Below are 16,550 nucleotides of genomic sequence, written 5' to 3' on the forward strand. Positions count from 1 at the left end.
AAGAGGGACTTAATCTCTTTTTCAGAGACATCACTTCATCTGTATGTTTTCCTTCTCCCCATGACCTTGGTACCCCCACAAAGCCATTATTCCCAAAGAATCCTATTCTAAACTGGTCTTGGTGTCAGTGACATACTAGTAAGAGTTAAGGGTGAACCCACTTACCCAGCAGGGCAGGCGGGGAAGCATAAAGACAGCCTAAAAAAAAAAAATCACATCTGATCTTTCTCCCCATAAGCAACAAATAATCTACAGTTAACTATGAAAAAGGCTTACCTGACTGTGTGTAGCTCCCACTATCTTCACGAGAAAATGTAGCTCTACTATGAAGTACCATGAATGGCATTAGTACCTGTCAAATAGAATTTGCCTTTTTTTCTGTCAAAGCTTAAACCACCAATAAACTTGCTCAACTGCATGGCCCCTTGGGGTATAGCAGCCAAGATAAACCATGAGCAGGATGGGTCCCCGACAAGTCAATCTCCATCAATGAAAATTAGGCAAGCATTAGAGAAGATGGGATTAAGAATGTCTAGCTCTCAAGGTTGAGATCTTGGAAGTGGGTATCAAGGAAAGTTGGGATGTTCTTAAAACATTGAAGAATGTGGTAGCTTTCTTTGTCTGAAGGAGATTTTTTAATGCATATGGATAATTTATACAATAAGGATTACATGGTTGTTCAGGAAGTTTCTCTAAGAATCCATGCACATGTAGCCCCATGATAAACTGTAAAGTATACAAAAAGTTTACTTCATGTTGAATATTTATTTTTTTCAACAATTATTCTCCCTTTAATGACTTTTTTTTTAAACCATCTTGGGCTTTTAGAACTTACTATTTTCCCCTGACCCTGGGAATCTGCTCCCTCCAAATAGCTAAGGGTCCTACACCTCATCTTCAAAAGCTGTTGGACCAGATGACTGATTCAGTGACAGTCAACTTGGAGTCAATACATAATAGCTCATAATGACTGACAAGGTTATACATTCCAGAAAACAAAAAAGTTTGCATTTTAGCTTGTGTCCGAATCCTAGGAGTAAATATTTTAGACTTTCTTATTCTTTAGCAGTGACGAGTCAGAGAGAGATCTGTGATGTGGGCTGTCTTCTGCAGTCCTCAGATCAAAACATCTGCCAACCACCTGTCTGCAATGCCATTCTACTCGCTCCTCGTCCGTTGCTTCTCCCAATGTGCCCATTCTTTTAATGTTTCAAAATCTGGTTACCAAGGCAGCTTTCCCTTACATCACCCACATCTTTAAGTCCATCAATGCCTTTCCTCTCCCAGTCATTCTTTTCCTTCATTAAAACTTAATTTCTCACCCCAAGAAATCTCACTGATACAATTCAATGTATCATTTCTCTCCACTTTTTCTTTCCCTATAGTTTAGTAAATCTCAGCACGTCTTCTCTCATTTTTCTACTTTCAGGTTGAGGTTATACCTAATGTCAAGATTTTTAGAATTGTATCTTGGGAATGTTTCCAAAGCCAAAACAAATTTAGTGCAATTTGGAAAAAGAGAGTACAAGAAAAAAAAAAACTGATCACCTACCAACTTATATCCAATACCAGGAAGAACAAGAGACACAATGATAGTAACAGTATTTGCCTACACTCAGCAGGGCACCTCTTACCACAATGGAAGTGGTCAGGAAGGAAAAGGGGGGAGGAGAAGACATTTACATAACTTGGGGCCACAAGTAATTTAGTAACTGTGAGCACAGACTTTTCACATGGAGGGAACATGATATGAAAACACAAACACTTCCATATCTGAAAGGTAAGGCTTTGATAGTGAGCTTCTATGGTTTTAGAAACCCAAATGCTCCATGATCAGCACTAAAATGTGACTACAGATAAAACAGTCTGGTTAGAGTACATGAAAAGACAGGAGACTGGCCTTAGACAGAACAAACCTAATGGCCACCAGACAATTCATTCCACCTTCCAGACGCTACAAAACACCAAATGCCAGAAAGAGCCAAAAAAACTGTCATCAATCATTTAGAGACTCCTAGTACATTTGGATGTCCCCTGTCATAGAAACAAATTATCCAGATGTCAAACTAATTTTTCAGTTTCCACTTGAAAGCTTTGTGTCACCTAGGTCTAGTCAACATTGAATTAATTTTTTTCTTTTTCATCCAACACTACAAGGATCATATTACTGAAAACACTATTGTTACATAGTACGGTCCAGAGAGTTTGGTTAATCCGATATTCCAGTTAACTGAGTTATACACCCAATTATGCATCATATTGATTTTGCATCATTATTTTTATTCACATCTTTGTTTATATCTCATCTTCCCTTCTTCACAAAAAACTCCTCAAGGAAAAGGTCTAAATGAAAGCATCCTCACATCATTCATGACATTTTTAGTAACATGCTTTATATACATTATTTTTCACTCATAGATGTTTACTGAATGGGTGAATCTACAATGTCTGGATGACTGATATTTGAAGACCTCCATTGCAAAGACAAAGCACACATGAGTATATCCAACGTAATTGTGCTTTCCTGATTGTATTGAAAACATTTTAGGTTTTCGTGGTACCTCAAGGTCATCATTGCAAATGTTGAAGGCTGAAGTATAAAGCTGGGAAATGCCATTTAACAGAGGGCTAGGTAATATGATGGTACAACATCGTACACCCTCGCACAATTTCTAGTACCTACAGGATAAAGACCAAATTCACGTATGTCCCATCATGGTGTATTCTTTGCCCGGATCTCTATATTTGCATCCTGAGCTCACACATTTGTCCTAGTCTCTGTACTTCATGTTTTTCTGATTTTCACATCCTCAGAGGTACCATAATTTTTCCTGCTACAAGCCCTGAGTATGCTATCCCTCTACCAGAAATTCCCCCTTCTGTTCTTCCCCATCCCTAACCAGCCAATGCCTGCTTGTCTTTGGAGATGGCTTCTGCTTCAGTAAGAGTGAAGTGTCTTGATTATATGCCCTTACAGCCCTCAGAACATGCATTGTAGTTTATAATTATGTATTCATAGAAAGATCACTAGAATAATGTTGGTTTTTCTCCCACTACACTCTAAGCAGCACGACAGCACGGTCCTTATCTGGTTTGCTCACCATCAGATCAGTGGTGCCTAGCAAAGTGTTTAGCAGAAAAGAGTCACTCAGTAAATATGTGTGAATAAATCAATGAATAAATGTAATTTTGCCTTCTGATTACTGCATATATAAAAATATATATAGACATACATACTCACGAACACATACACACACACATATACATACATGGCATACACACTAGTGTTTTTTATTTGGAATACTTATGCAAGGTTACACAGGCAGTGAAGTGAGTATCTTAAAGTGTATTTTAAATAGCAGGTGACTTATTAACCAGGACCCTATGAAAACCCATTAGAATGCTCATTACTCTAAACCCAAGTACTCTGTTTCCTTCAGCAAATATATTGTCCATTGGTAATACTTAAATCTGATACTGATATGGAATTTGCCAGAGATTTTGGCCCACATGAAAATGACTTCATCCTCCTGGCTACAACATGAACTAATATTTATCAGCAAGAGCATTCAAGACAACATGACCTCTTTTGAATTCAAGGAATCAATGAAAACTGTCAATTACTGCTAGATGGACAGGCAGAAAATAATACATTCTTGTCTGTACTCCCCTTGTCCTGCAGGACTTAGGCTCCTGTTCCATTTTCTGAACAATCCAGTAAAATTCAATTTGCTTTTCCAATTTGTCTCCAGCCAAGCTTCCTTCTGTCAGCTCTGCAGACATTTCAATGCTGGCCACGCAGAGTAACAGGAGAAGGACAACGAGAATGAAATTACCTGTGCATTTGCGGTCTGTGTCTTCTTTCTTTGACCCACTAATCGTCAACTTGCAGTTGAAGTTTTCCTCCCAGTATTCGGCAAACCATACGTTTCTTCTGTTGTTTTCAAGCGTGCGGGACGTAAAATAGGCATCAAACCCTAAACAGAGTTAAATGAAAAGGTCATTGCTTACAGGGCACTGCTGCTGGAATGTTTGGAAATAAAAATACCAGTGATGGTTTTTGTTTTAGTAGACCGGCTGCTCTTTTGTGTCAATCAAAAAAACAAAAAACAAAAAAGGAAGGAAGGAAGGAAAGAAAAAATTTTTTAATGCTACCTACTAACCTATGGCGAACTTCCTAGTTCAGTCTGTCAGGTAGATGTGTGGACTACAAGTGGCATTTTCATTAGAGACCGTAGGAATGACACAACGATCACAGCATGCCATGTGCCTCTAGTGACCAGGGACAAAGTGTCCTCATCATCACCAAGATAATAAGTGATAATTTCAGTGCTTCTCACTATTGACCAGATTCTGCTTCACATGGATTCTTTTTTTTCCCCCATTCACCTCCAAGCCTATGTGGTAGTTACTATCACTTTCATTTTGCCGATGAAAAAAAAAAAAAGCCTTAGAAGAAATAATAGTGTGTCCAAGGCCAACCATTATCCTGTATTCTGCATCCCTAACTGTGTGAGCTACTGACCCATGATTATCATTTTAAGAAGCCTCTGGCATTTAATAATGACCCATTATGTAACTGACTTTCCAGTCAAAAGGAAAGTAAGTTTTTGAAGAGGCCATAGGTATGACCCCAACATAAGCATACTGCTGTTCATATAGAATTTAAGACAAGCAGACTCAAGAGAGCAAATCCCCAGGAAACCTCTAGCTACCTCTTTAGGATGGTGTAGCCTTAAATGTTCCAATGGAGTCAGAGGTCCTGTGGGGATCAGAACAGATTCAACATCACAAGGCCTGGGCTTGAATTCCAGCTCCACTCGTCTCACTAAGTCATGGCAAGATGCGCAAGTACGCGCTGGACCTTTCTTATCTTTCATTTACCTGCAGGATGAAGATGACGCCACCTGCGTGCCTCACAGCCCCTTGTTTGTAGCCATAGCAAGAACCAGAAGAAGAGGGACTTGCTTTCACATGATTTCAATTATTCAAAATTTCCCCTTAACCTTATTTAAGGCCATGAGGAAAAACAGCTCCCAACTCTCAACTTCACAAGAGGACATCAGATTAATTTTATTCACCACTACCTTCCCAGCACCGAATTCACAGCCCAACAGACATATAGTCACAAAATTTGAAATAAGTAAGTAAGACAGAAAGAAAAAAGAAAAAAAGAAACCTATAAAGCACAGGACATCATCTAACATTTTAGGGGAAACAGAATATTCTATATCTCTTAGATTATTTCCAAGAACAGGATTCTTGACCTGGCATCCAGGCAAATACCCTTTTATATCCCCTGCAGTAACTGGTTTGAGAGTAATTCAGCCGTAGTATCTGATTTCACACTGATATCAGTACTGACTGATCTGTCAGTCTGGCAGAAAGCCCTCCTCCCACCTCACTGTTCTCCCCCATCCCTGCCTCCAGACGTCTGTTCAGGAGAGTAACAATGCCTAAATCAAGGGGAATCTTTGGGGAAAAGATAGAAGAGCTCCCCAGCGTTTCTGGGAACACTACATGTATGCATTTGGTCATGTATATGCACGCAAGCACTCACACCTGGTGACTAATTAACTTCCACTTTTTTCTCCATCTTTGCCCTCGCCCTCATCACAAGGGGAAAAAAAAAAAGCAACAGTGATAGACTGCAACTGTGGGGTTCCTAATGGACTGTGTTTCCTTCACGCCCTTATGTGGCCTCCTCTGACTTAAGCTGCTTCTTTGTTCATGGGACAACGCCAAGTGCAATGCAAGCAGAGGCTGGAAAACACTTTGCTCACTGTACCTCATCGTGGGGAGACTCCTTATTGGAATCCAGCGACCAGCTCGAAGAGGAGTGGCTCGGGGACGTGAAATCACGTGGAAAGGGAGGAGTCGAGCCGGACCCCAACCCTGTCAGCAAAGCCTTTGTGAACCCTGCAGCCGTCCAGCTGACTGTGGTAGAACCACTTAGCTGAGACCAGCCCCGATTGCAAGCCGTGTTAATAAGTCTTAAATCACTAACACGTGAGGCGGCTCCTTCTGCAGCGACGGAGATCAGAAACACTCCTTCATGATCACCGCACCCTGAACCCCTCTCTGAGCGATACCCAAACAGCACACGCTTATGGAAGAAGCAGCCTCGACAAAACACAAACAGATACAAACTCTATGGCCACATGCCACGGGTCTAACCTCAAGCCAGACTCAGAGTAACAACTAGGAAAACGGCTCAAATTGTAGCACCGATACATACACCCCCCAGCTCAGGAGGAAACATCTTCACAGAAAAAGTTAATTACCTCAAAACAACTCTCTCTTCATCCTCTGCTGAAAATGCAAAAACACGCTAGTGAAAGAAGGAAGGGCGTTAAAGCTAACTAAGACGCAGGTAAAAGACGGCGGCGCATTTGAAAGCGTGGAAAGGAAGCTAACGCAGCAGGCACCTCCTCCTGTTCTAAGCGAGAACCAACAGGCTTCCGGAAAGCCTGCACCGAGCAGGAAGGGGGTGAGCGGCAGGCTTCCTCGTCTGGACCCCTGTCTTTTACTCACACACCTAGTTCACTCTCAGCTGCCTTCTCCTCCTCTCCTCCTTGCAGCAGGGACTCACCTGTAGGCTGGACACGGCTTTCACTTCCCCAAGGCACGCGCATCAGCTTCCCGGGCACCCCACTGGCCGCAGGTTCTGGTTCCGGAGCTCCGGGGCGGGACCAGAGCGGCTACTTCCTCTACAAGCCCCAGCTGCTGTGCGAGCAGCGCGTGCTCTGAGAAGCCGGGCTTCTCGAATCCTGAGTTTTTAACAAGACCCAGGTGATGCTTCTGTTGCCCAGACTTTGACAAGCAGGGCTCTAGAGCAAATCCTGAGCTTCCGCAAGTGGGATTTAAGCAGTTCCAGCCCGATTTGTTAAATCTGAGCATCGTTACCTTCTCAGCCTCTTATTTTTGCCCTGGTTCGGATGAGAGGGTCTTCACTTTGCTCAGTACCCTGCTCCGTATGGCAGGAGCTCTGCCTGGCATCCTGTGACCCGCGGGTGAATTTTCCGTGTGTGTTCACTTCATTTCTACACCCCTGAACACTGTGGCTTGGGGCTCCTTTGCCGCCTCAAAGGCTGTGTTCCTCCCCCTTTGTCTCCTGTTATCATTCTGGGCTCCCCAGCCGAGGAATTTCAATCCTGGTGCAATGTTTTAGTGTTTCTAAGAAGATAATCTGAAATAGCCTCGTGTCTTCACTACCTCTTCTGAAGGCCCATGGCCTTGAGGGGAAACTCAGAGCCCTCAGCCAGGTACCAGCATAGCATACATTGGCTTTTGGGTAGTTTCCTGGAGATCTGAACTCTCCTGTCGGTAGAAAAGCCACACCGTGTGGTGGTAAACTAGACATCACAGTCACAATGGCGGGTTTGAACTGCATGAACCTGAGCAGATTACTCAAGTTTCCTTGTCAAATGGAGTTAACATTAATACCTACCTCATAGGGTTGTTAAGAGGATTAACCGAACTATTATTGGTAAACCACTCAGCATTGTGCCTTATAAAGTAAAATATGGACTGCCGATTCTTCAATAAACACACACATCCGTTTAATATTTACTGAGCATCTACATTGTGACAGGCATTGTTCTCTGCACTCACAAACTTGGGGAATAAAACATACATGGCCCCACGTGGGATTTAGAGCCAGCCTGGTAGGGAAGACTTGAAAAAGTATCATTTAAATAAATATAAAATTACAGTTGTGATCACTTCTATGAAGGAAAGTTACATGGTGTCTTGGGAGAACAGAGATAGAACTGTGTTAGGGAGTCAGAAAGGGCTTCCTGGAGGGAGTTACTGCACTGATGAAAAAAGGGAAACATAATTTAACTGGGAGTGGGGATGGGCAGAGATTTGGCATTTATTCAGATGGGACAGCATATGCTAGGAATACTGAAGTCACTCTAGCATTACAGAATATCCCAGGACAACTGGGCCTCCAAAATGAATGCATATAAATAGCCCATCTTCTATAAATATGCAACCCAGTATTGTTACTAAAATTCTAATAATTCAATGGCATAAACGTTTATCCAATGAATGGATGTTCGTCTCCAAGCAGTTGTCAGAAGTCCTGAGGTCAGACAGATTTCTATTTGGTCATATAAAAAGCTGTACCAATAGTTACGTTAGAAAAATAGTAAGCATTATATATGCATTTTTTTTCATTAAGTGTCACATAAAAATCCTAGGAAGTAGGTACAAATTTTATTCATACTTTAGAGATAGAAACAAAGGCTCAGAGAGAAATCTGGGCCCAAGTCTGGCTAATTCCAGCTCCTGGTGTTTGCCCCCATCCTGTAGAGCAGAGAGTCACACCACTGGGTGGGCATCCCAGTCATCTGGAGAGCTGACGGCACGGAGGCCGGGCTCACAGAAGAAGTTCAGATCTGGGTCTTTTTGTTTTTTCCCAAGTTCGCTACAGTTTCTATAGCCTAGCAATTTTATCTGTTTTTTCAATCTATTTTTATCTGTTTTTTATAAGGAATAGGCTATTTAATACAAGATGTACAGTCACCAAGGTGCAACAGAGTCCGAGATAGAAGCAGAAATTAGAATAACTCTCATCTAATATCTGTCTAGAGGTGTGTGTCTGTGTGTATTACAGTGAATTGATATTTTCTTCTCATTTCTACTAGAACTCAGAAGAAAAGTGATCTGAACACACATCCTTTTATTATGAGTTACATTTTCTGAGTTTTAAAATGTAACCCAAGGAACCAAGATGAGGGTTTGAGGTCACAGGAAGCAGAATAAGAATTATGTTAAAGGAGAAAGGTCATTCTTTCATGTAGCGCTGATTAAATTCTTAGTATTATAGTGTTCTTTTTGTTGGACAGATGATTTTAATTTTAGAAAGTAATCTGCAGGCAATTCTAAAGCAAATCTCCCATCAGGTACATGTTGAATGATTTCCCTATAATCTTGGAAGTAAACTGAGGTCAGCATAGAAATAAGAAGCAGTGTTTTAGCTGGTTATTACAAAACTACATTTCTCGGGTTCTTTGCTTTTAACTGGGGTTGCTGCCCTCAAACTCCTGAAATTTTTGCTCGAGACAAGGGCGTGCAAATCAATAGACACATAATTCATCCCAGGTGGTGGGTGTGGGAGGTGACCTTTCCAGCTGAGAAGAAAGCAAGTTCTGGCAAGTGTGTGGGATGAAAGGAAAACTATCAGAGTGTCGAAAGGGGGTCAGAGGCCACAGCTGCCTGCTCGGCCAGGGTGAAGGGAGGCTGGCAGATACTAATGGAGCTTCAGGAGGCATCAGAATGTGATCCGTAGCCCTGGCTGCTGCCTTATGCACACAAGTCATGCGCTGCGGGTGAGAAGATCCCTGTCAGCCTACACCCGAGGAAAGACCCAAGACTTCCTGTTCACTAGCCCATAAGGGAGAGGCTCTCAGCTCTTCCTGGTCTGCCTCTGACTCGGGAAGGATGGAATCAGGACCCAGAAACACAGCTCCTGGCCCACCATAGGGATGTGATGCTAGCAGAATAGATGAAGGAATCAATGAATAAAATGAAGAAGAAAAAAGACAGATGGGACCAGAGAGAGAGGGAAAGAGAGAGAAGTTGGGAGGAAGGGGGGGGGGAGAAGGAAGGAGGAGGGAGAGAAGGAAGGAAGGAGAGGAGAGAAGAGGGGAGAGGAGACAAGGGAAAGGGAGGGGGCTGGGAGACAGACTTTAATGAGGAGAAGCAGTGGGAAACTCATTCCCTCCCTCCTGCAGAGATGTGGGTAAATCAGAAAAACACATTTTGAAAGCAGGTACTTGTTTCATGTCCTTTTCTATTTCTCTAACTCATTGTAGTGGGTTCAACTGTGGCTCCCAAAAGATGTGTCCATTTCCTAACCCCTTGAATGTGTGAGTATGACCTTACTGGGAAGATATATGGATATCGTCTAATAAGAAGTCATACTGCAAATGTCGTTAAGAATCTGGAGATGAGAGCATGGTGGGTGATCTGTGTGGGCCCTAAATCCACTGCCAAGTATCCTTAAAAGGGATGCACAGAGGAGAGACACAGGGAGAGAGAGCCACAGACACGGTCGTGTGAAGATGGAGGCAGAGACGGAAGTGATGCAACCACAAGCCAAGGGACGAGGAGCCGGAAGAGGCAAGCCAGGATCCTCTCGCAGAGCCTTCAAGGAAACATGGCTCTGTCAACACCTTAATTTCAGACTTCCAGCCTCTAGAACTGTAAGAGAATAAAATTCTGTTGTTTTAAGCCACCAAGCTTGTGGTCATTGGTTGTAGCAGCTCCAGGAAACAAATACAACTGTAACAAGTAAACCGCCCTCTGTTTGTATCCCTTTCTCCAGCTTCTCTTCCGTCTGAATGATGTCAATTGTTTCTCAGATATGAGGCACTGATGGCTGGTGGAGTATATTTAATCTAGAGACTTGTTCTATTTCGCCCTAGAGTATTTTAAAAATCAGGATTTCACTTGTAATTCCAGATTTCTGGCTTCCCTTGTAAAGATCGATGGTCTGGGAATACAGACTCCATGCTCACATGGTAGCCGTCAGCAGGTGCTGAAAAACACCTCTTCCTCTGCTCCTTCAGGAGGCCTGAGCTCTTCTGCTCACAGTATCCCCCCGACCCACCCCTACCATCTCTGACAGGTTCCACCTGAGCTGCTTTTCTCACTTGTAAGACGTGTGTGGTTGTCACGGTAGACACTGAGCTTTTTACCACCAAGAAATGCATCTCCCTTTAACACACCTTGGCTGCAACTGGAGTGATATACAAGTGCTACTGAAATGAAAAATATTATCTTAGGCCCCTAAGACTATGTCCTTGAAAATAATACCAACAAGGAAGGAAAGTTGGAAAAGCAGCAAGATATAAAACTGAAGAGAATCATCTATTTTCACATCCACCAACAAAATCATTTAAAAGATGTGCACAAGAGACAGCCACAACTAAAATAACTACCAAAAAATACCTATCCAAGAACAAGCTGTATCTTTCCACTTCATTAAGTTGACTTTTGTCTTTCATTAGACTTTTAAAGTTTCCCTTATGTCCATTCCCTTGAAGCTAATTTGTAAGTTGTCTGTGATCTTGAGAGAAAATATTAACATTTTCTTTTTCTAGACATAGACAAGCTGTTTTTAATGTTCATATGGAGAAAATATAAAACCCAAGAGAACTCTGAAAAAGAAGAGCCATTGTGCTTGAGTGTTTGGAGATGTTGAGGAAGGGAATGAAGAAGAAAAGGACAAATCCTATGATATTGTGATAACAGATTATAAATCTCTCGGAATGAAAAGGGTAATTTTGACACAAGACCAAGGAGATCAATGGACCATTGGCATAAAACAAAGTCCTGAAATAAACCCAAATGCACATGAGTACTTCATATATAAGAGAATAAAGGTAGCACTTCTAATCACTGGGGACACACTGCCCTCTTAATAATAATCTAATAAATATCATCCCGTTGGATAATTTGTTGGTTCACAGACTCCGGAATTCCCTGGGAAATGTGAAACTAGCTCCCATACCCAGAGGGCAAGGACTCACCCAAGAAAGACACAGAACACTCTAGATTGGTATTTGGCAGTTATAATAAGCAAGAGAACTCACATACAAGGCTGATCTTGCATGACTGCCTGCTAGAATCTTAAAAAGTTATTATACAGACCTTAACAGGGTTCAGTCCCTTATACTATCCAGATGGTCTCCACAGCACCTTACTTTCTCAAGGCTACTTCCTGGAAGATGGCTCCCACCATGAGAAAGGTGGGCAGAACTTACATTCCAAGAATAGGGGACAGGGTAAAGAGCCTCTGATCGCCTGGGTCCAGCTTGAGGGTCAACCTAAGGTCACATCCTCTTAGTGACCTCCTCCAACCTAATTGTATAATGATCAAATTGGATCCCAGTGAGAAATCTGACATTCTATTAGCCCACAAGAAACACTGGAAGCATTGCACGGATTTAACCATAGTAAGTGAATTTGGGGTTTCCAGTCTCTACAAGAGGGTGAATTGTAGGAACTGTGGATCCTTTAGCCTTGGTTTGAGGCCACCTGCAGCAGGATGTCTGCATTGGGTTCAGGTACCACATGGCGTGTTCCCGGGTACCCTCTGTAGTTGCCCTGCCTGCTTGTGGGCACTGTTGAGGGCAGTTGGTTCTTCGTTGGCTTCCCTCCAGAAACTTGAAGTTTCCCTGGCAGACAAAGACTGCCCTACTCATCTCCGCCTTCCCAATTCAAGTTTCTGTAAACATTTATTGAAGTAAATTGAAGTTGGAGACATGGAAATCAGTTTGGCAAGAAGATCATTACTGATCAATTGGGACAAATTTAGGATCTCAGATGCACCCACAAATTTGCTGGCTGTATCTACTGATGAGATTGTGGAAACTAGCCATTATTTTTTGAGAAAACAAATAAGAATTATTGCAATGGAAATTATTCCACAAAGAACAAAAATCCCATGGGGAGTGTATGTGGATGAGGCAGACGGAATAATGTTTGCAATATTATTCCACAAAATGCCTCCAAAGGGCTGTTGCATATTATATAATGCTAGAACGCCTGCCATCTTTCATTCCTCTAAGCTGCCTGGGAAACAGAAGGGCACTTTCTGCAATCTGAACACACTTATATGTGAATGTATATGGGTATAAACAGCCCATGTTAAATTGACAGTTTAATAGTTAAAATGGTTAAAAGCAGACTGGAACTAGAATTCTCAGGTTCAATTCCTGACTTTGTTACTTGCTAGCTAGATAACCTTGAGCAAATAAGCTAATTGGTCTGAGTTTCTCCATCTATAAAATGGGGATGATGATACCATCTGCTCCACAGGACTGATGTCAGGCTTCCGTGTGAGGAGACAGGCAGTGTTTCAAACAATGCATAGCATGTAAAAAGAGTATAAATGTTAACTAAACTAGTAGAAAATTAACACAGACACACATGTAAGGTGAGAAAGAACAAGATGAGGAAATCTGGGAAAATTTGCACTTTAACACTAGGGACTATGAATGAAATACTCAGTTATGGAGAACCTGGCATTGAAGTCAGAGGGACATGAATTTGAATCATTGCTCTGCCAACTACTAGCTATTTTATTTAACTTACGCTAAATCGATCTCTTAGGTTTCTATTGTTTCTATTTTGTTGATGAACTATATATTTCCTCATTTATTCATTCATTCACTTATTCCAGGAAAGACTTAAAGGGGACCCTCCATTTCCTCATCTATAAAATGAGGATGGTAGTACCTTCCTTACAGATGGATGTAAAGACTGAAAAATATTAAGGCTACACCAGAAATTGACACAACATTGTAAACTGACTATACTTCAATAAAAATATATATATACAAAAAATACTAAGCCTAAACTAACTAACATGTTAAAGCTGCTGAGTAAATGCAGTTTCCTTTCCTCTTGTCACTGTACGCAGCTTTAGTATCAGTTCCAGACACAGGAAAGTAACCGCCTTCCATCCTTCAAAGCCCCTTGCTGTCCTCCTATGCCATGTGCAGCCATGAGAAACTGACAGCCTGAACATGTATCTAAGTTTAGGGGCAGCTAAGGAGGCACAGTTCAGTAAAGATGAATGGTAGAATGCCATCCCTCTAGTGGATGCTTTAGGAGGTGACATGCGAAGAAACCACAGACGTGGAGGCTACAGGCTGCTTCTGCAGAGTGTGAAATGGGTCATGGGTCAGGGCGTGGGGGAAGCCTCTGGCTCTCTTTCCTGCTACCCCACCCCCATTACGATGCTCACTTTGAAACCCTGCCTTTGCTGCGTCGACGTTCTCCTGTGTAGAACCTTGGTAAAGAGCCTGTCTCAAAAGCACTGATCACTAAGGTTACAAAATCACTCTTGAATTTGGGTTTTTATTGTCACTACTGTAGTTTCTTGCCTTTCTCCACTCCTGCCTTCTTCGTCTTCCCCCTTCCTCCATCCATACTATGTTATTTTCAAGACATCCCAAATGTCCGTATCTTTCTTTCCTCCTCAGTAAGAAGGAATGTAAGAATCACGATGCTAAATTTGTGCAGTCTTGGCTGCACCAGTCTTGAACATGATAGATACTGGCACTACATATCAAAAGTCGTTAAAAAAAGGTGCAAACTCCTTGATCTAGTGATTTTACTTCAAGATACTTATCTTAATGTAGTAAGTATATGCATGGTTTAGAAAAGATATATAAAGTGCTAGGTGATATTCAGGAATTATTAATTTTATCAGATGAGATATAGCACAGTGAATGTGTAAATGATAGGTTCTTATCAATTAGAAATGCATTCTGAAATATTTTAGGTGGGGAGACATAATGTCTGGAATTCAATCTGAATCGTCTCTTCACAATAAAAGTTCAGAGGAGACAGCTGATTTGCAAAATAGTGATAGCATTTGAAGCTGGGAGTTTATTATACGATTCTCTCTTCTATTAGGCATGTTTGATAAAATCTATAATAGAATATTTTAAAGTAGTTATGAAAATGAGATTTGAGCATTATATATAACAATGAAAACTTAAAATCATCATAAACGCACCAAATGCCTGACTGAATAATATACATCTATAAAGATATAAAATATCTATAAGCTGCAATGTATGCAGTCATTAGAATTTGACAGAAGAGTATAGTTTTAAGAATATACCCAGGAACCAGGAATTCATTTTAGTGTGTTACATTAAAAAAATTAACAATACTTTGATCATATGGATATACTTAAATATATATATACTTATCAAATATTAATAGTCTTATTACTAGAGGGTAGATGATGTTTATTTTACTTTAGTTCAGCCATGTTTTCTATTTTTTTACATATAGCCATATGTGACATGTATATAAAGAACACACATATGTATAAAAAACAGATGTGTATATATACTATATAAATTTATATCACCAAAATATATGTCCATTCCACATACTATTCAGTCTTTTGTAAGTAGTAAAACTTTGCAGAAGAGCAGTTATCCTCCAAGCTAAGCTAATTCCTGCTTCCACACATAACATATTTTCACAAATGTAATCCATGAATCTATTATTTACGGCTTTACGCAAAGTAGGCACAGTAAACATACTCATGCCGTTACTTCCTGCATCTGCAGCCACAGGAGGCAGCAACAATCAATCATGATAATCAGCCCTAAGGAGTCAGGTCTCCAGCCCCCTTACAGTTAGTGCTTTAGAACACCAATGTTGATCTGGCTTTTCTGAAGATAAATTTATGCGCCATCCTTGATATGACTGTATATTTTCAAGACACTATTCCTGGGAATTTACTATATATCAAATACTATTCTGGTATGAGTATGCAAATAAATTAGTGATAACATAATCTAATACTAAATAAGCGGCTACTGTGCCTGAAGCCTTGGCCTAAATGCTTTTCATGAATTTCACATATTGGACATAAAAACACTGTTCTCTCCTCGCAAAGAACTCCCAGCCCAATAACATCTCTTGGAAGATACTAAGGAAAAACATATGGTGCTTTTGCTAAATATAACCTGTTCACTATTTTCATGAAATGACTGTGGTAGATAGTAGGGCTGTCTTTGTGGAAAGCCAAGAAGAGCAGGGTGAGCGGCAAACATTGTTTGTTGGTCGGTCAGTGCCATCGACTTGATCTTATTGTTCACATTATAAAGTTTTCCCATAGTTCTCAAGAGTTTAGAATTTTCGATGATTTTCTACTAGGCCCCAGGAGGCTTCCTGGTAGGAGGAAAGGACTAGGTTGAAAGTCTGTACATGTCAAAGAACACACATCCTGGTATCACACCTCTGCTGCCTTCTGATTAGCAGATCTCAGGACAGTTCCTTCTTTATCATTTTTTTTTTAAACCAGAACTTCAAGAATCAGTCATCTACCAGATTTCCTTTTCTTTGTCTCCTGAAATCTAAGACACCGTCTTGGTTTCTATACTTTCTCAATATCCAGGAAGAAACTTAGAAGTAAGTTCTCCATAGGCAGTTGGCCTTATGACCTAGCTGGAGAAGATCATATGAAATGAAAGACAGTCACTGAGGACCTGCTAGGAAATTTTCCAAATTAGATCTACCTTTCATAAAAGGTGGCCTTTAGATAAGGACAGTGCTTGCCAAGACCTGATGCCAAAGACGATCCCCTTGGATGGTTAACAACATACTCATGTGTGTAGAGCTCCTCTTTCCAGGAACTCATCCTCTGTTCTATACGAGGTATTTGCAGAGCGTTTATGTCTAGGGCAGACTGCATACTGCTGGCTATACAGTGAAATTATATATGGAAATAAAAAAAAGAAAGCATACCTATGCCTGGACTCCAAGCCAGACCAACTAAATCAGAGTTTCTGCTGGCTGACCTGGGCATCAGCAGTCTGACTTCCCTGGTGATTCTGATGCACAGCCTGGGTTGACAATACCTGCTCTAGAATGTTACGTGATTTGATCACTTGTATGTCCATTTTATACACAGAGCCAGAGGAGTCATCCAAGGGATACCAGAAACAGAAGTCAAGGTCCCTTAACTTCAACTTGCTGAGTATCAGGATTACTCAGATAATATC

General features: G+C 41.2%; 1 protein-coding gene across 21 annotated transcripts in view; it reads right to left on the reverse strand.

Annotated features, from left to right (window-relative positions):
* Positions 1 to 16,550, reverse strand: part of GRM7 (glutamate metabotropic receptor 7) — a 770,235-nt gene that overhangs the window by 299,090 nt on the left and 454,595 nt on the right. For all 21 annotated transcript variants that reach the window (XR_004142565.2, XR_004142567.2, XR_004142566.2 and 18 more), the window contains one exon: positions 3,837 to 3,977. Coding sequence is in view for 7 of the 21 variants with exons in the window: in XM_010984985.3 (XP_010983287.1) it covers positions 3,837 to 3,977 (141 nt within the window). In the remaining 14 variants the exon portion in view is untranslated. The remainder of the gene's footprint in view (positions 1 to 3,836; positions 3,978 to 16,550) is intronic.

Source organism: Camelus dromedarius, chromosome 17, assembly GCF_036321535.1.
Source record: "Camelus dromedarius isolate mCamDro1 chromosome 17, mCamDro1.pat, whole genome shotgun sequence".
Classification (NCBI taxonomy): Eukaryota; Metazoa; Chordata; class Mammalia; order Artiodactyla; family Camelidae; genus Camelus; species Camelus dromedarius.